Source organism: Ruditapes philippinarum, unplaced genomic scaffold, assembly GCF_026571515.1.
Source record: "Ruditapes philippinarum isolate M1 unplaced genomic scaffold, ASM2657151v2 ctg2967_1_1_1_1, whole genome shotgun sequence".
NCBI classification, from domain to species: Eukaryota; Metazoa; Mollusca; class Bivalvia; order Venerida; family Veneridae; genus Ruditapes; species Ruditapes philippinarum.
Genome location: NW_026851970.1, coordinates 122,470 through 148,272, shown reverse-complemented (window position 1 = coordinate 148,272; position 25,803 = coordinate 122,470). Strand labels below are relative to the sequence as shown.

General features: G+C 33.5%; 1 protein-coding gene across 3 annotated transcripts; it reads left to right on the top strand.

Moving 5' to 3' along the window:
• Window positions 1-2,990: 2,990 nt before the first annotated feature.
• LOC132744347 (protein MIS12 homolog) lies at window positions 2,991-25,372 on the top strand. 3 transcript variants are annotated; one of them, XM_060733037.1, is made up of 7 exons: window positions 2,991-3,126; window positions 9,061-9,173; window positions 10,620-10,687; window positions 12,699-12,797; window positions 14,069-14,212; window positions 15,909-16,014; window positions 20,649-25,372. In XM_060733037.1, the coding sequence occupies exons 2-7, from the start codon at window positions 9,083-9,085 to the stop codon at window positions 20,744-20,746; spliced, it is 606 nt and encodes a 201-aa protein (XP_060589020.1). In that variant the 5' UTR covers window positions 2,991-3,126; window positions 9,061-9,082; the 3' UTR covers window positions 20,747-25,372. The 3 variants fall into 3 exon arrangements, with proteins under 3 accessions (XP_060589020.1, XP_060589026.1, XP_060589033.1); XM_060733043.1 differs by lacking the exon at window positions 2,991-3,126 and adding an exon at window positions 3,881-3,981 and having other exon boundaries at window positions 20,649-25,371; XM_060733050.1 differs by lacking the exon at window positions 2,991-3,126 and adding an exon at window positions 3,901-3,966.
• The last annotated feature ends 431 nt before the right edge of the window (window positions 25,373-25,803 follow it).

Sequence of the window (25,803 nt, the reverse complement as noted above, 5' to 3'; positions counted from 1 at the left end):
ATCAATAAACCGCACACAGCAATTCACTGTACATGCATGTTAAACTATAATGATAGCAGACGATACCTTAAAGTTATATATGTGTGAGTATTATTTCATTTTGTATAGCGCACCGATGGTGCTTAATTTTACTTATTTTCAAACACAAAAATCATAAGACATTAAGTATTCAAGAGTTCAAGAGGATATAAGTTATTTCAACAACCGGAAGCACGTGATAAGAGCATATATAACAGGATGTATATTCTCTAGGGAAGATGACAAGACAAATAAACATTGATGTTAAAATGACATTAAAACTACTCGCCTTTCATAGAGGAATGTTCAACATACATATAATATATTTGTTATAGGTCATGTACGTGCATAATGATAACAACAGAATTAATGCAAATAAGTGTTCAATATTTCAATTAATAAACAAAGAGGAAACTAGACCCCCTGGTTGACTCCGACATTTAAATTTTTCTTTTGATGCATATATTGTACCTATCGACCAGTATAGTTTTAAATAGAGCATATCAATGGGGTTGAATATCTGTTTATTTCGCAATATCAAGCACAATCTTTTTGGTTTGATATACATATTTTTGATCAAATGAGACGTGAAGAAGTCGTGAAATAGATGTAACGAAAATCCTTATCGTCAAATAACGTGATATTATAAGCATTTTGCGAAGATTTGTCAATACATGTATTGGACTATACTAGTATAAAAAAGTTGTGTCAGTGCTTCAAAAGAAATAGAGCTTACAATTGTTGAGTCCAACTCAAAACAAAATAATAGAAAAAATAAATACGGAAATAGAATTTCCAACTCAAAACATTAAATACGGACTGTCATTTAAACATGCATGCAGAATGCCACTGACAAGATCGTGGTAACAGGATATGTTTTGTTTTATGATAATTAACGTAAACTATCTCTATAGGTAAAACAACATCATAGTATGTATTTGGTTATTTGACATTCATTTATACTTCTTGATTTAAAGTGGATTTATTACTTCAGTTAAACTTTAACACAGGGATTGTTTTAAGGAGTGATTCAAATGTTACATATTTCTAGTTCAATGAACGGTTTTAACATCAAATAAAAACACTACTTAAACTTTCAAGTGTATCTTTATTACACTTATATTCACCAGGCACATTCATAATATTGCGACGTCAAAAGAAGTGGTAATATAGTAACATGTGACCGTTACAGTTATAGAAGAAAAAGAAATGACTCAGCGAAGTTAAAATTGTTACTTTCGTTTTTTTTTATGCTGATGAAATATTTCTTCAAGGAAAGACATTGATATAGATCTGATTCGAATAATGCATGGAATATTTAGTAACAAAGTGTTATGGTCTTAAACTTTTAGTATACAAAGTGAGATACGTATTTTCTATCAAACAAATGAAACTTCGCTGTATTTAACGTAATCATATTGCAAAAAATGTATACTAATGTACTTTCAAAGTTCATTGACATATACAGTGTATAGACAACGGTGGATTACGTTATTTGATTATTCATTTGTAAAGTGAGAACAATATTCTGTTGAAACATAACTTAGAAAGGTAAAACTCTCTTGGAAACAAAGATGGAGTCATTTAACCTACAACTGAGCCTACCCAAATCCTCGACACATGTTGTTATGACAACAGTTTTGAACGTGTTCACAAAAATGGTTGAACACCCTTGGAGCCCTATGATTGACTTTAACAAGGTCACCAGCGGAATTAAACGCTTTGGTTTAATTGACGATGGGCAATTTGACCATATTCTGCTAAAGTATGCAACTTTTAAAGGACCATATAAAGATAAACTGTGTCTATATCTTCAAGACATTCTTCCTATTGTAAGCGTTACTGACTTTGCTCTGATTCTGTCGGATGCGGGATACTCGGACACTTGTGACTCGATTCTTTCAATCGGAAATACGAACATCAGTGTGATTAAGAAAAGGCAGTTGCCTCGTGCTGAAATTGTTCATGAATTTTATATCACGTTAAAAATGCTAGCAGACGACAATGCGTTTATGGGCAGTGCACGGTCGCACTTTGAAAGCATGATATCAGAGTATATCCTTAAACTTTCAAATTCAAAAAGTGCCGGGAAAAGACAACTTATATCAGACAAGCTTGTGGCTATATTTTTCCTTTTGGCAAAGCAGTATTCTGATGTAAAGGAGAGAATGGGAACATTTCAAAGGTTACGTGCAATAATGCCACATGACGTTGATCGGACAACCTTTGATGCAGTCTTTCATTCTCACATGGCTCTAAATTGGGCCATTCAAGGCGATTCTGAAATAGCCAATAAGCACGAACAAATTGCGAAAACGGCATGTGACATGTGTAGTCCATGCCTGGCAACAGCCGCCATGAGTTTGAATTCGCAGTGCAAAAATAATAGACTGTTTTATGAAAACGGTAAGAGGAATTATCTAGACAGGGCCTATACTGATTTTGAAAGAAGTATGCAGCATTGTGTAACCTTCAGTGATGAAGAAAGACGCGTATGGAGCACTATTGCGACACTTGAAATGTCTCATTCATTGCTTGGAATAAATTTGTATCTAGAAGTGTGTGACATAGAAAACATACCCACTGGAAATATAGAACGGGCAAGGGCAATTATAAACCGATTTAAAGAACCGGAAGAGGTACGGAGAAAGATGTTCTATAAGTTGGCCGTTGCAAGATTACATGAATCAAAAGATCCTTCCTTGGCAAGGGCCTATTTAAATGAAGCGATAGAGATGACAGATGAAGGCTGCTACAAAGAAGTTGAAAAGATAAATTTACAAAACTATATGGACAAACTAGTGGCAAAATATTTGCCACAGCCTTCTCTTTGATGTGATTTAAAACGTCAAAGATGTAATCTCGTTAATATGCAGTCGAAAAAAACGTCTACCTCATTTGAAAACAATTTTTGTCTGATTAAAAACTGGTTACTTACGTTTGTGCTAGATATGTGTGTTCAAATACGTATGTGTATATTATTTTACTAGGAATTTTGTCGCACGGGGAAAACTGCAAAAAAACAACAACAAAAAAACTACAAACAAACTAGTAACAGGAAATACAACTAATAGATAGTGCATGCATAGACTACATACATTACAGAAGGTAAGGCTTAATTGTTTTATTGTTAAATTGTAGATATGTTGTAAACATAACAATATATCTTTGTTTTTCTACAAGCTACACGAGAATCTAAATATAGATCTATATTATTACACCATATAAAAATCAGGGGATTTCCCTCGGTATTCTGCGGTCATAAGTTATGTTTTTGCGTATTCAAAATGCGATCAATTACCATTGCTTGATCTACTTTTTTCATGGAATAGGTTGAAAATCAGTTACCGTGATCTGTTTAATGGTGCGCCGCGATCAATAAACTTTGTAGCAGTAAACATTCTACGTGTTTATCAGACCAAATCTGCTTTGAGATAAAATATTCTTTATTTCCATACAGTATAGGGCCTATTTGTGTGCCCAAACATAGAAAACATAAACACCTCATAATTTTTATAAAGTATACACGCTTTTGTTAAGATTTTGAGTTTTTCAAAACGTATAATATATGTTCATTTTATCATAATCAATAATCATATCAATAATTATATCAACCATATCTGTGACTTACGATAAGATTTTATAAGTTGAATCGTTCAGTTTTATTCTAATCTATACCTTTACCAGTTTACTAAATAAATAAATAAATAAATAATAGATAAATAAGTAAACAAACAAACAAACAAACAAACAAACAAAATAAATCGTGTTGAACAGGATACAGTATTCTACCACTTCCCTATAATATATACTGCAACGTTCGATACGGGTGCGAAAGATAAATTAGTACGAACAGTAATGAGAACAAATCACAATAATCCGTAATTTTGGCGCGGATATGATTTTTTTTTACAGTAGAAACGAAAGCTTCTGAAAGTTGTTTTTAAAGTTTGTATTCTTATGGTACGTTTTATGTTGTAAATTTTGCTTAAATTGTCTTATATTGTAGCTTATATGATGATTAATTTAAATCAGGAAGTATGTCGCTCTGTTGTCTCGGGTTTTCGCGATCTTGAATTTGAAACTTGTTCCCACAGACGCTTGGAGTTATGTGCGTGGCTCCCCTCCTTGATCCGCACTTGTATACACCTTGTGTATTTTTATCGTGCAAACCGTACGTCCAAATATTTTTGCATATTATTACGACCTGGTCACATGTCTTGAACATAAAACTTGTTTTCCGCTATTTTAACAACGTTTAAAAAAGTCCCTAAAATATCATAATTTCATGAAGATAACAACGTACGCTTTCCTTTGATGTGAGACGACTGGAATGAGTTTCGGTACTGTTTTGCGCTTTCATTTTCATGCCGAGAACCAAAACCCCGCAGCGGTTATTTCCCCTAATCAGTACAGTCTGTACTACAGAAACCAAATCAAGAAGACTGACGGAAAGGGCCAAGTAGTTGCGATTGAATTTCTTTTTCCCAGCGATTTTCCCGCTGTAATATACGGGAAACATTCCAGTCGTCATGAATTCGGAAAGAAGCATGTGGCACGGTTAGGAAAATGTAATTTAAAGTGCAAAGCTTGGAAGAAAGGTACGATCTGAAAATAACATGCATTCATTTATTAAAGGAATATATGCATAGACTGATTTACACCAGAAATAAATGGCATGCGATAACATAAATACCTGAAATATATGTAGGTCACTTGTGTTTACATTTCGAAGCTTGGTATCTTCAGGAAATTTAAGCGTTGGTAAAAAATTGACTTTTTTAATATGTTATGAAATTCGGTTGAAACTTGTTCACGTGCTAGACACTAAACCGTCTCATACTAATAAAAGCAAAAATTTAAAACTTATTCTTGTAATAGATAATTACTTTTACTTTTTTATATTCAGGGGCGGAGAAGGGCGGGGTCTATACTCCAAGTGTCTGTGCTTGTTCCTTGTTGGGTGTACGTACAGACTGGATATGTCTGCTCCGAAATGTCCTATTACCGATCATTTCTAAATAAAATAATATATTTTTTCAGTCAGAGATCTATATGTAACATTTCAATAAAAAATTCAATAAAATAGAAAAGGTAAAACTCCTGGCAAGTTCATGAAGTCTAGGAGGCACTTAGTCCTAATGGGGGACATTAGTGAATAACCTCCCCTGAGTACTCCCTATAAATAGATAGGTCCTAAGCATTTGGATTACTCGGACTTTATCGCCTATTTCTTTGTAGCAAACTGAATTAATTAGGGCTAATTATTATCATTTGTAATATTCAGATTAAATATTGCAATAAGATGTAGAATCTATTGACATAAATGAAACATTTTTTTCTTATTGTTTACATATTTGTTGATGCATGTGGAAATAATTGATTAAAACATATCAACCTGTCTTACATAAAACTCAACGATAAAACCAAAGGATTCCAAATATTTGGACCTACTTACATTTTAGTTAACCTCGGTTTTTATCAAGGGAAGATAATCCACTATTGTCCCTCATTATAAGACCTATACGTAACCTATTTCATATTTATCATTCATTAATCTGATATTTTACATTTTTCATTTTCCATGTTACGTTAGGTCTTAACAGATCTTTGCAAAATCGTGTAGCAAAAAAATTGACATTAGACATCGATTTAGATCTAATGAATTTAAACAATTAAAACAGCGTGTATTTACATTAATTTTGACCTATTTATGAACAAAACTAAAAAATAAATACCTTTAAACAAAATAATTGAACTGTCACAACCGAAAAGTCATGATTAAATCCTCTCATTTAATTAAATTCTTTGTACAGCTGATATACAAATGGCCGCCATACAGTGCGCGAAATCTGATTGGCTAATTCAAATGCAAGCGTTTAAATGAGTCCAGAAGTTTCTAACGGAATATTTTTTCAACGAAATAATTGTCCATGCAGTCAGTGTGTTCAAATATATTTTTCCGTTCAAAAAATTGGAATCAATCTGTAAAACGCTTTACTTAACCAGTATGGCCGATGAGCGAAATAGACTGATATTTATATATTATTTTTAATTGATAAGTACATTGTTTTAAAGTTTTTGTTAATGATAGACCATGCAATTGAAAGAACAGAAGATAAGCTTTTGAATAAAGCTTGAAAGGCAAGTCAACAGACATTTTTTTAATTTTTCAAAATGCTACGCGTTTTTGAGCAATAACTATTGAAGTAAAGGCTTGACCAACATAAAACTATAACAAGCCTGTAACGTCTAATCTATTGGACTAGGAGGCACTTTATACTGTTTATGCCTGATACCTTGGAAATATGGGTACCACGGAAATATGAGGCACCAGCATATATGATTATATCAAAGAGAATACTTTTTTTGTCTGGCTGTTTAAAAAAAGAAGGGTTACAGGTCTTTTCCCTCCTATCTCACGGGTCCGAATATGGCCCCCATTTCCCATCCAAAATATGTGTTTTTTTTCCCAATCCAAAAAAAATATTCCCAATCTAGAAGTCGGCATTTTGAAAGAAAAGGTACCGCATTTTCAATTTTGGTGTCGCGAAATAGTGTTACGGAAAATATTGATGTTTTGTGAATAAAAACAAGATTTTTAATTAATATCTGTTTTACATTTGTACACATTTAAGCCTGTCCTTGTATTTTTGATATGACAGAAAAAGCTGAACAGTTTAAGTAAGATTTATTAGTCCCCTACCGGTTTACCGGAGGGGACTTTAGGTTTACCCTCCGTCCGTCTGTCCGTCCGTCTGTCTGTCCGTCCGTCTGTCTGTCCGTCCGTCCACAAAACTGGATCCCGCGATAACTTGAAAAGTACTGAAAATATTTTTATGAAACTTGGTATATGAATAGATAGCAGTGTTGAGATTATACAAGTCTTTTTCTTTTCTTCTTATGTTGAAAATTCTGGTTGCTATGGCAACACATAGACTGAAAATATGGCAAATTTTACACATACACTGAATCCAGTGATAACTCAAAAAGTACTGGAAATATTTTTATGAAACTTGACATATGGGTAGATAGCAGTGTTGAGATTATGCATGTTTTATCTGTTCTTCCTATTTTGAAAAAATATCAGTTGCCTTGGCAACAAATAGGCTTAAAACATGGCAAATATAACAATTTTTGTGATTAGTCAAAAAGAGCTGAAAATTTTTATGAAATTGATCTTTAATTCAAGAGTTATCTCCTCTTTAAGAGTTTTGCTTTTAAAATGTTATATTTTGGTAACAGGGATGTTTCAAATATTAACTTTAGAGTGTCCTTCAGTCTGTCTGTCTGTCTGTTCATAAAAACTGTTTCCTGTGATCACTTTTAAAGAACTTTTCCAACAAGTTTACTTAAAATAGAGAAAAATTGAAACATAAGTGAATGGCCAATGGCCCTTCAGAATGTTGATGGTGTTCTAACCGGTAGGGGACTTATGGATTGCTTGCAATACTATGATAATTGCTTGTTTAAATTTATTTTAACAATGGTAACACCTTGAATGCTAGCATATTTTCCCAAGCAAAGTGGCAAATTTCACAATAACTTTTTCCCAAATTGTAAAATTTTATGACACAAATCAGGTACGTATGTTAATATATATACCTGCACAAATATCCCAAATTTGCTGTCTCTTTCTACTCAGTTGTTGCAACATGCTACAAAGTAGTCACAATATTGGCTATCATCAAGCGACATATGATCACTGACTTGGAGAACTTAGAAAGTTTTTGGTTAAAGTTTTGCAAATAACATCAATCAAGAATCTTCAAAACTACTTAAGGACTAGGTATTCACTTGAAACTTAATAACCTGCCTTTATGATCAGTGCTCAAACAGTTGAACAAAATCTTGAACCATCTTGTAGGTAATGGTTTTAAAACCCTTGCCATGGATCATGTAGAAACAGTGTTCATTTGATTTTAGTAGATAGGATTTTAGGTAATACCATGTAAATGATTTGTGATATCGTGTGATATCGTGGTCTTTTAGAATGAATGATTTGTTGACAAATTTTGATCAAAGAAGCATGAGTTTTGTAAAGGCAAACCAAGGCAATGCTAAATATCTGAGCCTGTAGGTACTGTACTTTCACAAAATGTTTTAAATGTGTTTTCCATAACAAGACTTGAGCTTGCTCAAGGTGAGTTTTTAGGGTAGGTGAATGTCCGTCATCCATCCACATTTTTTCATTAACACTCTAGCAGTCACATTTTTGACTCAATCATCATCAAACTTTGTCAGGATGTTTGTCTAGGTAATTGCTTGGATGAGTTTGAACATGTGTCTAACTTTAGACATTATAGTTTCACTCTTTCGGACTTATATGTGATTTCCTATATAAATCTTTGTAAATCAAGTAATAGCCAATTTTGATCTTAGAAAGCCAAAACGTGTGTTCTGCACATAAATGACTAATTATAACTTATAAGTAATATTTTTGCCGAACGTGTTTAATTTCTTTCTAATCAATAGTTCAATTGGTACTGTCACACAGATCGGGCAGAAAATTTTGAAATTCATACAAAATTACTAAGCATGACCTTGACCTGACAGAGGTCAAACCTGAGCTCTGCATATATTATTGTCTCATTATGGTTAACATTTCTGCCAACTATTTTCAATGTCCTTCCAAAGGTTCAGAAGAAACAGACCGGAAAACAAAATGATAAGTAATTGTTAACAGACATAGGGCAGTGATTTTTCTTACTTGATTGGGAAGAGGCCTTAGCCTTTTGTTTTTGGGAAAAATTATCGCTAAAATTGCTAATTTGGGAAGTAAAAAAGCAGGTTTAAGTTAAGATATTTGGGAAAACTGCATGATTTTGAAGAAAATTTCAATTGGGAAGAGGCCCTTTTTCGGAGTCTGTTATATGAGCAGAAAAATCACTGTAGGGAAATGTATTATGACATGTGTTGGTCATATTTTTACTGAAAAGTAACAGTAAATGCTTAAAAATTATCAGCACCTACTCCAGGCAACTAAAAAAAAATACCTCGTGCTAGTCATTTGGAAAGCTAAAATTTATGGTTTTTTTTCAGAAAAAGAAGATATTGAAAGGAAATGGCGGAGCAAGTAGATGATCCTTTATGTGTAGATGATGCCTATGCTGTTCAGTTCTTTGGCTTTCTCCCACAATCCTTGCTCAATGGCAGTAAGTATCTTCTTTTAAAATTGCTTTCGAAAATTTTTCAGTGTTGCTTATAATTGTTTGGTTATATTTTCTTTGGTGCCAACGACTAAGATGCATGAAGTAATGAGCAAAGATGCACCGGAGGGTTTCCTCTCCCAGTAAAGCTGGAAAAATGCCATGTGACTGATAAAGCAGTGATTTTTTTTCTTCTAATTTTCAAAAGAGCCTGTGGCTTTCTGAAGGGGAAAATATAAATAAATAAAAAAGGGGGAAAACCTGAAATCAAAGTCCAAAAATGGAATTTACCCACACCTTTTATGAAAAAAATTATGAATACAATTTAACATGTATTGTACATAGCAGAGGCTATCTATAGGGACAGATTTCTGTCTTCTAGATGATACAAGTCCAGACTTCCCGAAAGTTGAAAAAAACTGTCAGACATTCGGTCTGACAAACCATGAAAATCTGCCGGACCGAAACAAAATCTGTCAGACCAAATAAAATTAATCAAAATCAATGAAAAACTTGTGTTTGTATTTCTAAGACACTTTTTGTTTTTTATTTTTTTGCCGTAAAAATCGGCACAATCCGTACAGGGCATTTTCATCTCCTCCCTGTCATACACCAATGATTCATGGTTCTGCTTCCATTTTTCATTAAATTTTGTCTCAGGTCTATTCTTTTTATCCTTTTATTGCTGTTCTGCGCACTTTTCTGACGTAGATTTTCGTTTTTTCCCAGGTTTGGCACCTTTAGCGACGCCATTTTGTATATATGCGGCTTGGATAAAAGCCGGACAGTCGGACCGATCCGGAATAAAAAATTGTCGGACCTGATCAAAATTTATCGGACATGTCCGTCGGACCGATGTATTTCGGGAAGTCTGCAAGTCAGATGCTGTTAAGTCATAGTTCTAGTAAGGAAGAGCACGAGGCATGTTAGGGGAAAATATAACTTTTTTGGACTAGGGGAAACAGCCTTTATTCGGCTGTAAAATACCGTGAAAAAAAATCACTATAAATTGACATAAAACCCAACGAAACTAAACAGTTAAACTAACAAAAGCATATTTGCTATGTAGATTTTATCTATGGATTTCTACCCTTAGAATATAAAGTTTTTTTCATGTTTCATTAAGGATGAACTATTGTTTTCTAAGTGCCTGATATTTACCCTTATCCTGCGTAATTTGTGTAATGGTTTTACCAAGTTTTGAATTTGAAACAATCCATTTAAAAGTTTTATAGATTTCAGTATAAAATTACAAAAGTTAAGCTACCAACATTATAAAGCTTGGTCAGATGTCATGGATATATGGGCTGGCCTGGCTCTACTAGTCCGAAAGCTCATCGGTCCAGTTCCAACAGGTCTAGGGTTCAGAAAATTTATCACTTAGCAATTTAATAAAAGATTAAGTACGGTGATAACAGGGTGTAAATCGTTTATTTCTATATGTTATTTCAGTTTATAATGGTTTTTGGGAGTATTTACAAGAAGCGATGGCAGCCCTCAATGAAAGTATTCTGATTACAGTAAGTAAACGGTGTTTAATATTGTAGCTTTGAGTAAACTTAAGTAAAATATAAAGATTTTTGTCAGGATAAAGTGAAATATATATAGGATATTGAATGAGTGTAAGTTCAATACTGAATTTATTGCACGAGTTGAATAAAATTATATTATGCGAGCAGCCTCTGGCGAGCATAATATTATTTTTTTTCAACGAGTTCAATAAATTCAGTAATGATCTTACACAAATTTAATATTCTATTTATCACATACCCAAAATAAAGACCGTTTGAAGCGAAAAAAAGAGTTATTTTTCATTGACGCGCCTATAGTATAACGCTATCATTTAGCGCGTCTTTACACTATGTTTGTATAACGCTAATGACTTCACGTCAAAATATATGCACAGCCATGCAATACCATTTTTACGGAGCCGCAAAATCGGCACGGGTGTGTGATAAAAAGTTTTTAGTCAAGTTACAGTAAAATATAAATATTTTCACCAGTGTAAAGTAAAATAAAAAGATTTAATGTCAAGGTAAAGTAAAATATAAAGATTTAAGTCAGGGTAAAGTAAAACAAAGATTTTTGTCAGGGTAAAGTAAAACAAAGATTTTTGTCAGGGTAATGTAAAATATAAAGATTTTCCTAAGGGTTAAGTAAAATATAAAGATTTTCATAAGGGTAAAGTAAAATTTTAAAGATTTTCGATGGGGTAGAGTAAAATATAAAGATTTTCTTCAGGGTGAAGTAAAATATAGATGGTTGTCAGGGTAAAGTAAAATATGAAGGTTTTCGTCAGGGTAAAGTAAAATGTCAAGATTTTCTTCAGTGTAGAGTAATATACAAAGATTTTCTTCAGGCTAAAGTAAAATGTAAAGATTTTTGTCAAGTAGAGTAAGATATGTAAAGATTTCCGTTGGGGTAAAGTAAATTGTAAATATTTTTGTTAGGGAACAGTAAAATGTAAAGATTTTTGTCAGGGTAAAGTATAATGTAAAGATTTAGTCAGTGTTAAGTTAAATATAAAGATTTTTGTCAGGATAAAGTAAAAAATGAAGATTTTTGTCAGGGTAAAGGAAAAAAAAGGAGAGATTTTCTTGGTCAGGGTAAGGTAAGATGTAAAGATTTTTGTCAAAAAACAAACCATTATCCTGTGGTTGAACCGAAATTTTTGTTAGAATAAAAAAGAAAAAAAATGATTTTTGCTATCAATAACTCTTTCATAAGGAAGTTGAAGTCATACTGTTCTCATAAACATTTCACCTGAATTATTCTTATGAAAAACCAGATGGTTTCGAAACGGAGAGATCTTAATTAAAATATAAATCCTTTTTTAGCTCTACTAATCGATAAGAATAAGTAGAGCTATTGTTGTCACCCGGGCGTCGGCGTAACCACTTATGTTAAAGTTTTTGTAATAGTTCAAATATTTTCAAAGTCCATTGACATATGGCTTTGAAACTTTGCACACTTGTTCACCATCATGACCCCAACCTGTAGACAGGAGGAGGTAACTCTATCAAGCATTTTGACAGAATTATGCCCCTTTTTCGACTTAGAATTTACGTTAAAGTTTTTGTAATAGTTCAAATATTTTCAAAGTCCAAAGACATATGGCTTTGAAACTTTGCACACTTGTTCACCATCATGACCCCAACCTGTAGACAGGAGGAGGTAACTCTATCAAGCATTTTGACAGAATTATGCCCCTTTTTCGACTTAGAATTTACGTTAAAGTTTTTGTAATAGTTCAAATATTTTCAAAGTCCATTGACATATGGCTTTGAAACTTTGCATACTTGTTCACCATCCTGACCCCAACCTGTAAACAGGAGGAGGTAACTGTATCAAGCATTTTTTTTACTATCAAGCACTAAGAATAGTCGAGCGTTGCTGTCCTACCGACAGCTCTTGTTATCCGGTCTTGATGCATGGTTTCTTTGTATTCTTCCATTTCAACTTGAATTATTCTGTCTACAGTGAACTGAGTTTAGTCAGTATTGAATGAACTATGTTAATTTTGTTTTCAAGTTTAAGGGAACTGTGTCGGAAACTGAACTACAGGAGGTGTCACATAAACGAGGAAAGATTGCCATAGATAGACTTGATAGGAAATTTGATAAAGCTGAGGTAAGATTTTGTTTCATTTACAAAATGATTGAATACACGTCGGTGAATAGTGCAATGAAAAAATAACAATAATCTACGTGACCAACGGCAATTTCTATAAATATAGTTCGGAATGTATCTGTAACATTCATGTCTCAAAAAGAATGGGAAGTTCTTATATTTTAACGAAAACAGTTATTGTTATTAACAATTGGTCAATCGCTATGATAGTAATAATTGACTTTTTTCTTTTAAAAAAAAAGATAATTATATATTACTGATTCAACTCAATTTGACAGCGAAAAAAATGAGCTTAAAGTCACTTAAAAGATATTCTTTGTAGTCTATAAAAGTTAAGTATTAAACTTAAAAAAAATGCTTTACATTCAAATTTTAAAATATCGCAAAAAAAACAACAAGTGGCTGGTTTTAATCTGCTTTGAAGAATATTGTTCTGAATGTAGAAATTGGAGGATAGAGGTGTATGTGTGTGTATTTGCGTTTATTTATACTCGCCACCGGTTGCCCATATGGGCGAGTCCTCCAGAAGAGTATTAGTCATTTTAGATTTTTGGAGGATAGTGCAATAACAGATACAGAAAGATGCCCCAATTCCAGAAGCTTCTCCTGTGTTTAAGCACCCATGCACGGGACCACGATTTAAAGTCTCATCCGAAAGACTGATTAGTAATTTTAGTTGGCCAGCCCGGGAATCGAACCCACAATGTCGAGATTACAAGTCTCGCGCTCTAACCGATTGAGCTATGCGGGCTGGCAGAGGTGTATGTTGACCCAGAGTGTATATTGTATATTAACAGTCTTTTCTTTCCTAGCACACAATTATGTAGAACATATCTACAACAATTTCCATCTTCCAAACAACTGGACCTCTCGTTTGTAAAGATCCTGTAACTCAATTTTTTTTATGGTTTTATATCATAAATATAATGCTCTAATAAAGATTTATCAATATTGTAAGTTCCAAAAAGCATTATTTGTAAAGATATTACCGAATTTACATTTTCATGTTAATAAAGGGAGGTAATTAGAAATTTATTTTCTATCAAGTCTGCTTCATATTTTCAATGAGAAATGAATGCATATATTTTAATGATTACATATAATGTGGACAAATATTTGCAGTACATATTTTACATATTCTTTGATGTTGTTTGAAAATTGTTTTAGAAGGATAATTATATACATATACAAAATTTCATGCAAGTGTGGTACAACATACAGGATCTTTAAACATGATAAATATTAATTTTTTTTCTTTTGACAAATTTCAGAATTACCTGTTTAAGAATGTGTTCAGTATACCCGACCATCTTGTGTTGCCTAGTGACAGACCACAGGTGGATAATCCCTGCACCGAGGAGGAGATGATCATGCTTGATGATGATATTAAACATGTTTTAGATAGAATTGTAGCAGTAGGTATTCTACTTGAATTATCTATCTATCAGTCATCATATTTAGCATAAGCCTGGTGGCCCATGGCCAGTGAAAATTAGTTTGGGCCAGTGAAAATTTTAAGAAAATTTAGTTAAACATATAGTAGCAGTGTTCAATCTAGAACTAATTCCCAGGGGGCCCTTCGGGCCCATAAACTTTTCAAAAGGGGGTCATTTGAGAAAAAAGGGGGCCCACACTTAAAATGAACATGAAATTCAAATTAGGTATTGTATCTTTTAAGTTATTTGTTCACGTACCATATTTAGACCAAAAACGGTTGCAAAATTCCAAAACAACTCAACTAAAAAAAAATGACATTAGCGTTGATACAGGCATAATTTTAAAAACTGATTGGTAAAGAAACGCGATGACATAATGATCAAAGAAAAATATGAATCTTATTTTAATGTTACAAGGGATATTTGATAATAATGTTCGGTTTTTTAATCAGCGCCCGATATATAAAGGAAAATCATATTTTGAAATCAGCTTTGTTTATGAAGAATATAAACTTACAATAGTCGCTAAAAACATTTACCCTTCTCAATATATCCAAGCGAAAAACAAAGTGTCAACAGGTGCTAAGACAATGTATATTGACATACCGGTACCTTTGATCTTTTGTCAGGGCAGCAGTTCTTACGTCACGCTTAAGATGTCTGTATTGATTAATGATATGCACAATGTTTTAGCGCCGACCAGCCAAAGACCAATCAAAGTTAATTTACTAAATTGTCAGACACTCCCTAGCCAATCGTGTTTGATTGCTCCATCTTTAAGACTTTTTTAATTGGATGAAGGCGTGTTCGTAATAATTTATGCACACTTCTCTATAATTAACTCGCACTTTTCACAAATATGTAAAAAAATTTTTCCTTTGGAAAGTAATTACATATTTATTTGTTTTGACCGTGAAAAAACTATAACTACACGCACGTATTGGATTATCTGTGACAATTTGTTTTGCTTATAAAAACTGTGACTCAAAAGTAAGTAATAGTTACGGTACGAAGAACAAGTCTACATAGTATTTACGGACGCGGACCGAGAGAGCGTAGCGATAAAGATTTTAAATGGGTTACCAAGTGCGGTAAACTATCTTACCAACATGCTCTTGTTTTTCAATACAAACTTCAGTTTTGAATTCAGTATTTATTAATATTATTCACAAGAAACTTCTTTTATGTACTTAATCAGGTTTAAGAAAGCATTCTAATGTCATTTAGGGTATTTTCTATGAGTGCGCCCGTCGGGCCCACAGTTGATTTTGTTTTGCGCCGGCGGCCTTTTCAGGGGGTCAATGGCGCAATGGCGCGCTCTAGATTGAACACTGTAGTAGAATAAATTCAAAACTGGAATTCGGGCCAGTAAATTTAAAATCTTAAATTCAATGACTGGAATATTATTCCCAATATATATATACAGAATTAAATGGATTTACAATTAGTGGGAACATACTTTTTGGCATTGGGAACAATTTAACATGACCCAATATCGGTCATCAAAATTGGCCAGCGAAAAGAAAACTTTAAGTATCCAAGTCGGTGGACCTGGCTAATATAGTATTTACTTTGGCCTCGATGAATACCACTTTAAACAGGTTCATAGACTTGGATATTCATCTTGTCTTCGTACAATAATTGTATATTATGAAATTTGTTTCAATGTTTATAGGTAAAATATGCTAATGCTCAGCTACAAGACAGACTGGTTGAGATGCAGTCACTTACAAAACAATTAGATTCAACACTACACAGCATAGAGAAAATGCATACAGATGGTAAATAAACCAATTTCTATAAAATACTAGTTAAAGGGGCACTGTGACCTTTGAGGTCAAGCCACTTGCCCCTTACTGCTGTCGGTTTGAATCTTAACAGGGATGTTTGATTCATCAGTGGTTTTACTTAGCCAACTTGTGCTTGAAATATTTTCCTATGGGACAACTGAGGTCTTCCTTTGCCAGAAAAGCTGGGAAAATTGGCCCCTTCTAGGGAATTACTGTATTTTGATAGACTTGTTTTAGGAAAACACTTGCATGTTTATTGTGTGAAACTTCAATGTCCACAACTTAGATATTTAGCATGAAGAATTGCCTTATTGACCTTAACAAAACTTGTATGATCTCATGCCCCTGGGTTCAATATTGGCCGTGCCCCAGGGGTCACTTGATTTAAATAGACTAATATAGGAAAAAAACACATAAATTTGAGACTTATTTTGTGCAACTACAATGCCTAGAGCATAGATTACTCAAACAAACTTACATGCGGGGCTTTTATTCCCCCGCTTTTGTAGTATTGTTGTTTAGAGGTGCAACGATACCTTTCGATGCATTCAAAACCGGTTTTATGAGCGCCGATTCGATTCCCGATACCAACTGTAACATTTTTGATTCGATTCCCCACCCAAAAATAAACATGGAAAAAAGTGAGAGTTTTAGTCTTTCCCTTCGCGCTTTATCACGTTACATACGATTGGCCAGTTAAAACTCGGTCATCCAATCAGTGGGTGCGTAATGTTTTATTTTCGGCAAACAAGTCAAAATGGGTACCAACATCAATGTTGATAAAATAACATTAAAAATTCCTCCTAAAAAATTAAAATCAAAGGTTTGGGAACACTTTTGGGTTTCGGGAAGGCCAGGACACGGATAAAGCTACTTGCAAAATATGCTTTATGGACGTGTCATATCCAAAGTCCGACAGTACGTCTAATTTAATGCAACATATGAAACGAAAACACAATGTGGACTTGTTTGGTCAGCTTTATCCGTGTCCTGGCCTTCCTGAAGTAAGTTTGATTAGTACTACAGTAAGTAGGCATATTTGACATTGGGATTGATTATTATTTTTTTAGTCAAGTGTGAAAAAAAGTGAACATTTCATGAATTTTATTTTTTCTGTATTGTTTACTAGACTAAGAAGTATTGTGTGACAACACTGACATTAGGATTGATTATTCATTTTACATATTATGGGAATTATAAACAGAATATCTGAATATCAGTTCTGACAACCTTGTTAAACTTTGTTCATTATTATTTACCTTACAATTTACATACTTTGTTAAATTCCTAGTCAGCAGAAGGTATCTGTGATAGTCATGTAACTGAGATGAATGATTATTTGCCTGATTAAAATTATTTCTAAATAGACAAGAGCTTTGTATTCTCATAAACAGAATTATTAAGTCAAATAAGTTTATATAATAGTTATATTACAACAGAAAAGCAAAGCACTAAGTTGAAGGCCACTCACTTTTTGAGCAGACAAGCAGAATTATATACCAAAGATAAATTAGTAATCAGAAATGTATCGAATCAGAAAAAACCGATTCAGAGTGTCTAAAATCGAAATCGAATCGAACATTTGGTGTATCGTTGCAGCCCTACTGTTGTTAGTGGTGGCTGAAATGTTTTAGGGACACATTTCAATTTTTATAGTGAAAACCCTTAAAGTATTATTTATGAAATGTTCTATAATCATAAGTTCTTAAAGACTTGAATTGCCCCGCCTTTGTGGTGCTCTTTTAGTGATAGCTAAGTGTCATTCAGACAAATTTCTAGTTTTATAGCGAAAACCCTTAAAGTAGTATAAAAACTGTATTGATGAACTGTTCCATTATCAAAACAGGAAAGGGACATTACCCAAAACTCAGCTGTGTAAGCGTTAACTAAATGTATGCTCTCCCTTTATGATGTGGCAGTCACATATGCAATAATTTCATCTCAAGCAGATACATTACATTGTATGTACTAAAACTGACATTTGAATTTTCTGGCCAATGACAACTTAGTTTGTTGTATTGTTGCACAGAAGAACCATGTATGTAATTTAAAGTAACAACACTCGATAACAACACTCGAAGGTTGGAGGATATTTAAAAGGGGGATTTTAAAATTAATTTTGCATACATGAACAAGGAAATTCAGAAGTGTGTGTTTTATTTGTGTGTTGCTTTATTGTTTTTTTTTGTTTTTTTTTTGGAAACATACCTTTTCCCTAAAAACTAGAAAATATTCTGTATATCAATTTTAAAACCTGGTTTTTGCACTTATTTAAGGTATAAAGCTCTATCTTGTGAAATATTTTCTATTAAACGATAGTTATAAACAATAAAATGATGTTATTTCTTTTCTTTATACAAATTTAGTTCGATTGTGCAGACACCTATAAGCTTATTGAAATATTCTCAAAATTTATCTATTCCGGGATTCATCCAGTTATTCGCATTGAATGTAAAGCTTCTTGCTGACCTAAGCAATGGCTCGCTCCTGGCGGGGTTTGAACCCACGCAACTTCTAGGCATTAGATTATTAGTCTGGTGTGTTAACCATTTGGCCACGCAATTATTGTTTCATTAATCTTATGGTAGATTCTCGAAATCGCTATAACGTAAAATGTTTTATTGTTTAAGGCATGTGAATGTTGTATGAAACAACATAAAATGATCTTGAACAATATATTATGCTGCTGTTAAGTAGGGTTTTATTTTCTATTTTATTTATTTTTACTACAGGCATCAGATAAACAGCTTTATTAAATACTTATAAATGAAATATTGATGAAATAAAATGACTATTTTCATTTTCCGTATTTTTACTATAAAAATTTATTTTCACTGCAGTCATATTTTCAATGTTTTCACTGGTGCCTTCCCAGACTACTTTCTTTTTTATTCAGCCGATACACAAAATTTAGTTACCTGCAATCCAGAGCATGCCCATTGATTGGCTAATTTTTGCTGGGGTTTACTTATTGTGATGGAAGAGGTAGGGAGAGGGACAGAAATATCATATTCAGATGCTCGCTCATTGGTTACTTTTTCCCGGGGTTTCATACTGTGACAACAGGGAATGTGTTTTAAGCTCACCTGTCACAAAGTGACAGGGTGAGCTTTTGTGATCGCTTTTCGTCTGGCGTCCGTCAGTCGTCCGTCTATCCGTAAACTTTTGCTTTAAATGACATCTCCTCATAAACCACTGAGCCAATTTCATCCAAACTTCACAGGAATGTTCCTTTGGTGGTCACCTTTAAAAATTGTTCAAAGAATTTAATTCCATGCAGAACTCTGGTTGCCATGGCAACCAAAAGAAAAATCTTTAAATATCTTCTTTTAAACAACCCTAAGAGCTAGAGCTTAGATATTTGGCATGAAACATCTTCTAGTGAGTGTCTACCAAGTTTGTTCAAATAAAAGCCCTGGGGTCAAAATTGGCCCCGCCCTAGGGGATCATTGATTTTCCCTATATGCATATAGTAAAAACTTAAAAAACCTTCTTTTAAAGAACCCAAAGAGCTAGAGCTAAGATATTTAGCATGAAACATCTTCTAATGAGTGTCTACCAAGTTTGTTCAAATAAAAGCCCCGGGGTCAAAATTGGCCCTGCCCCAGGGGGTCATTGATTTTCCCTATATCCATATAGTAAAAACTTAAAAAATCTTCTTTTAAAGAACCCAAATAGCTAGAGTTTAGGTATTAAGCATGAAACATCTTCTAGTGAGTGTCTACAAAGTTTGTTCAAATAAAAGCCCTGGGGTCAAAATTGGCCCCGCCCCAGGGGGCATTGATTTTCCTTATATGTGTATAGCAAAAACTTGAAAAAACCCAAATAGCTAGAGTTTAGATATTAAGCATGAAACATCTTCTAGAAAATATCTACAAAGTTTGTTCAAATAAAAGTCCTGGGGTCAAAACTGGCCCCGCCCCAGGGGTGTCATTGTTTTTAACTATATGTGTATAGTAAAAACTTAAAAAATCATCTTTTAAAAAACCCAATGAGCTAGAGTTTAGATATTAAGCATGAAACATCTTCTTGTGAGTGTCTACAAAGTTTGTTCAAATAAAAGCCCTGGGGTCAAAATTGGCCCCGCCTCGGGGGTCATTGATTTTCCTTATATGTGTATAGCAAAAACTTAGAAATCTTCATTGAAAAAACCCAAACAGCTAGAGTTTAGATATTAAGCAGGAAACATCTTCTAGTAAATATCTACAAAGTTTGTTCAAATCAAAGCCCTGGAGTCAAAACTGGCCCCGCCCCAAGGATGTCATTGTTTTTAACTATATATCTTCTTTTAAAAAACCCAATGAGCTAGAACTTAGATGTTTAGCATGAAACATCTTCTTATGGGTGTCAACCAAGTTTGTTCAAATAAAAGCCCTTGGGTTAAAATTGGCCCTGACGGGGGGGGGGGGGCTGGGGAGGGCCTATATACAGGTGAGCGACCTCAGGGCCATCATGGCCCTCTTGTTATGTTTGACTATGATACAAAAGAGAAAGAACATCAAAACACTCGGCAATCTGATTAATACTCGGGGGCTACGCTCCCTCATACAAATTAGATAGCCCCGTGTTTCGATGCTCTTTCTGTCACTAACATGCTACGAATATTTGTTTATTGTATATTACAGTAGCGGCACAATCACATGAGATGAGACAGACTGTGAACAGTTATCAACACGTTACAACATTACTAGACAGGTGTAGACTGGATTCGACTAGTTCATGATGGTGCCTTCTCACTAAATCTTTGTTATACAATGATATGAATTCTGACTTCTCAATAGTGATTGGTTAACTGTGTTTAATGATGACTCACACGTGCATTGCTCGTTGTCAACAGAAGATGTTATTTGAAACTTGTCAAATGTGGGTTTTTCTATGCTAATACCTCCGGTACAAACAAACTTTTACTGTTATAAGCTTCATGGTAACAATAGATTAGTCAACCTGTTGCGCTTAATTTCGTAGCTGTAACTGTTAAATTTGTTTGTACCTCTGAATTAGCTGGGAAAAACCAAATATTCTTTATTCGGAGTAAGTCTATTTTTGTGATATTCGGATATTTGTTCAGGAGGTTTTTTCCGCAAATATCACATTCTATCATGATTTTGACACATAAAATCTGTATGTCAGTGCATTTTGTGGCATTAGATATTGTAATGAATTTAATTTATTAAGTTTTCTGATAAATATGTAATTACTCGAAAAGTATACTTTTGAGGATGTTATGTGATATGTCCAACTTACATGTATATATTGTACATTTGATATATTGTAGTTACGGTAGTTCATGTCAATTTGTACTTAAGATACTGCCATCTTTGTGCAATAATAGATTAACTCCTATTAGATTATAGTAGAAGATAACCCTTTACTGCACTGACATTATATGTTATTGATTGTGACACAGTATAGACAAAAGCTATGAAATCTAGAAGGCAGTAAGCTTGAATGTCTAACTCAGAAGGATATGAACTTTTTTTTACCTTGTCTGTTATGAAGAAAAAGTTGTGCTATAATGATCACTGCATCATCATTGTCATTCAAAAACTTGTATGTAGCCCATTATTCAAACTTTTTAAAAGAAAACAACATGAAATTTGAAATACTTTATTTTTATGACAAGATGCAGTTGTTAGACAAGGGGGGTAATTCTAAAAGCTACATTTTTGGAGTTATAGCCCTTTATAACTTAGAATTTTTGTCATAATTGGTTATACATAACAGACTTGCATAAACATCGCATGTTGTGCACTTGTTTATGTAATGTATTTCTATAGGAAATTTTAGTATTTTTATATCCCAAATAGAGCAGTCATCAATAGAGACAATATCGATGTCTCATTGATATTTTTCTGTTGATCAATAATCGATACACATTTAAAAAAATCGATAATTTTGACTAATTAATTAAATGTCTAGAAATTATGAAAATTCATGCAAAACATACTGAAGCAGTGTCACGACAAAACCAACATAATAGGTTTGCGACCAGCATGGATCCAGACCAGCCTGCGCATCTGCGCAGTCTGATCAGGATCCATGCTGTTCGCTATCAGTTTCTCTACTTGTTATAGGGTTTGTAAACGAACAGCATGGATCCTGACCAGACTGCGCGGATGCGCAGGCTGGTCTGGATCCATACTGGTCGCAAACGCATTATGTTGGTATTGTCATGACACGGCTCATATATACAGAAGCAGTTATCTATGTCTATTTCTAGCATTATGCTGTTGTTATATAGTGGAAATATTTCACAGCAATGATGTCAGATGATGGAAAAATATGGTCTGGAAAAAATCATGAAATGGGCTTTAATGTACAAGACACTGAACAGAACGTTTTTAACTGAAATCATTTTAACAGGTATGAATGTAAATGACAGACAAGTTATTATAGGTAATTATCCATATATCAGTGATATTTGTCATCAGATATCGATATATTGTTGATATGCTTTGCACTGAATCAATGACAGCTCTAATCTTTGCTTTTGTATTAGTTGTATTAGTTGGATCTTCATTAAGGGTATCTTTTGCCATCATATGATGTTTTGCCAAGTCTTTTTATAACAAAGTTATTGTTCTTTTTAACTCTTTCACTGCCATAGGGACGGCTTATGCTGTCCCTGTTATTTTCAGCGTATTTGCCATATGGACGGCTTTTGCCGTTTCTATAATAATAATAAAAAAATAATAATAAATATGAAGAAAATTATACAATCGACAATAATTATTATTATACTAATAACAAATGATAATTATATTAATTAATAATATAGTACTTTCTTAGAAAACCCTCTCTCAAATAGTTGATCTATAAAACAATAACCCTCTGGCAGCGAAAGGGTTAATGTTCAATTTTACAATACTGTCTTCTCTTGATCCTGATATAAGCTGAACTTTTCTAGGACTAGGAAGAGCTTTTGTACTCGTATTGGCATCAGACTTAAGTTAAAGTTTTTGTGTGCAAGTTGGTTTGTCCAAAACTACTGAAGGGAATGGGTTGAAACTTCTTACACTTACTTTAGAGCACAATAGAAGGTCACTTTTTAAGGCCCATAACTCTTAAAATGTGGGTTTTGACAGAAATATGGCCCTTTTTGACCTTAAAAAAGAAAATCTGCATTATCCTGGCTCTTGTTTTACTATCGAGCACTGAGAATAGTCGAGCATGCTGTCCTTATTACAGCTTTTGTAAACATGACTGAACTTTATTCTTTTCATTTTCATCATAGTAACATCAGTGTAAACATTTTTATTGTCCCCCGCCTTTTCGAAGAAAAAAGGGGATATAGAAATAGGCTCCGTCCGTCTTTCCATCCGTCACACTTTCGTGTCCTGTCCATAACTTTGTCATTTATTAAAGGAATCTATAATAAGACGGTGTGTCATGCGCAACAACAAGACCCTACCTCCAGGGTCAAGGTCGCACTTGCTCAATCAAGGTCAACATTGTCTCTTTGAGGGTATATGTCGTGTCCGGTCTATAAGTTTCTTATTTTGTAAATACTTGCCACAATTGTTCACAATAATGGGATGATGTGTCATGTGCAACAATTGGTCACCTACCTACAAGGTCAAGGTCACACTTGGAGGTCAAAGATAAACATAGTCTGTTATAGGGTATATTTTGTTCCTGGTCCATAACTTTTTCATATATCAAAGGATTTTGAAAATACTTGGCACAAATAGTCACTATACTAAGACGATGTGTCATGCTTAACACCTGCATCCCTACCTTCAAGGTCAAGGTCACATTTCGAGAAAAAAAAATTAACATAGTCTGTTAAAGGGTATATATTGTGTCTGATCTAGAACGTCTTCATAATTTAAGGGATTTTGAAATAACTTGGCACAAATAGTCACAATAATAAGATGATATGTCAAGTACAACACTTGCACCCCTACCTCCAAGGTCAAAAATTAACAGAGTCTGTTATTTGGTATATTTTGTGTCCTGTCCATAACTTCTTCATAGATCAAGGGATTTTGAAAATACTTGGCACAAATAGTCACAATGATAAGATGATATGTCATGTGTAATTTCAGTGTCCCTACCTCCAAGGTCAAGGTCACATGTAGAGGTCAAAGATTAACATAGTTTGTTACAGGGTATATTTCTTGTCCCATCTACAACTTAATAGTTCAATGGATTTTGAAAATAATTGGTACAAATAGTTACAATAATAAGACGATATGTCATGCACAACACCTGGACCCCTACCTCCAAGGTCAAGGTCACACTAAGAGGTCAAAGCTTAACATTCATTTTATTTCTTTAATGAATTTATTGTAGCATTTGCAGATCTAGCATTGATCATAATTTTGGACTGAAAGTTCTTTGATCCATACATCAATCTTTTAAAATAGCACAATTTTATGCTTCATATAAAACTTCAACGAGGCGGGGGACGTTGGTATCTCTGTTACAAATTCTTGTTACAATGGTAGTGTCTGGGGCTGTAAGTTTTTAAACTTTACAGGAGTTTGAAAATTACACTGGTTCGCTTTTATTAAAAAGTACTATCTGCAGCAGGATGTGAAATTAAATGACAATCGTATTTGATTAATGCCCTGGATTTATACAGTGCGCCTTTAATGCTATGTAATAGTCAGCTTGCTTCCTGGTTGTCCGTTGTTAATGTGAATATATTTAATATGTTCTTGAAATGATGTTTAACTTGCATGCATCTAGTTAATTTATTAGAATATTCATTATTTATTGAAAAATGATATTTACAAATGAATTAAAGCTGTACAGTTCAATTTTTGAAAATTAACACTTAAAATGTAATTTATTTGTTTCCAGGACTGTGTTTTTTATTTGTGCTAATGAATTTCAAAGAAATTATGCAAACATTTTGTTGCTGATACATTGTTTTGTTGCCATTTATACAATATATAGATCTGTAAATAAACCTTTACCTGAACCTGTATTATTCTTGTTTCCTGTATCAAAAATATTGTTTACTGTATAAATGTGTCACAGAAATCATGCTTTCATTGTATTAGTGTTGGTCAAGTTAATATAGGGGATATTTGTTTGTTTTGCATGTAAGATCGAAATATATTTCACGGAGTGAGCAGCTGATCTTCACGAGTGAAATATATTTCGATCTTGCATGCAAAACAAATTTTCTATTTATTTCATGCCTTTGTAGTGATTTGAAGTCATTTGTACTTGTTTTGCAGCATTTTGTCATGCATTCTTCTTGATGTCCTCACGTGATGTCACGGCACCAATGTTGAAATTTAGTTCGTTAAAATTTCTCTAATTTTGTTACATTTAAACACAATGTATACAGTTGTTTACTCGTTTCTCCTAAAGAAGCAAAATATACATGTGATGAAATTTATTTCTGTTGATAATTCTTTTTAGTTCTGAAAATATATATTTTCATTCGCATTTAAATAGTCTGGCTACAGTGGAAAATATCAATTTGAAATATAATTCCCCGTTCCACTGAAAAGCATGTAATAAATATAGTATAGCTTTACCAAATTGTTTCTAACATCATAAACTGCTGGAACTGAGAGTGGTTGGCCTCTGCCATCAGTAAAGAACCAGGCCAGCCTGCACATCCGTGCAGTCTCTACTCTGTCGGCTGTCTTTAACTTCAAATCTTCATCTTGACATCCTTAAACTTGATAATGGACTGTTCCCAAAATAAAACTTGTACTTGTCCATTTAAATAATTCTGGGAGTTGAGACATTGCAAACAGCAAAAATTGTCTTGATCTAGTGGAATCACTACTGTAATTACTTTGTCACTTTGGTGAC

What these genes read in the sequence shown, in the direction of transcription:
- LOC132744347 (XM_060733037.1), top strand. Translation starts at nt 9,083, where the DNA reads ATGGCGGAGCAAGTAGATGATCCTTTATGTGTAGATGATGCCTATGCT. An exon ending in ATGAAAGTATTCTGATTACA is followed by an intron (nt 10,688 to 12,698) that starts GTAAGTAAACGG and finishes TTTGTTTTCAAG; the next exon opens with TTTAAGGGAACTGTGTCGGA. An exon ending in TTTTAGATAGAATTGTAGCA is followed by an intron (nt 14,213 to 15,908) that starts GTAGGTATTCTA and finishes CAATGTTTATAG; the next exon opens with GTAAAATATGCTAATGCTCA.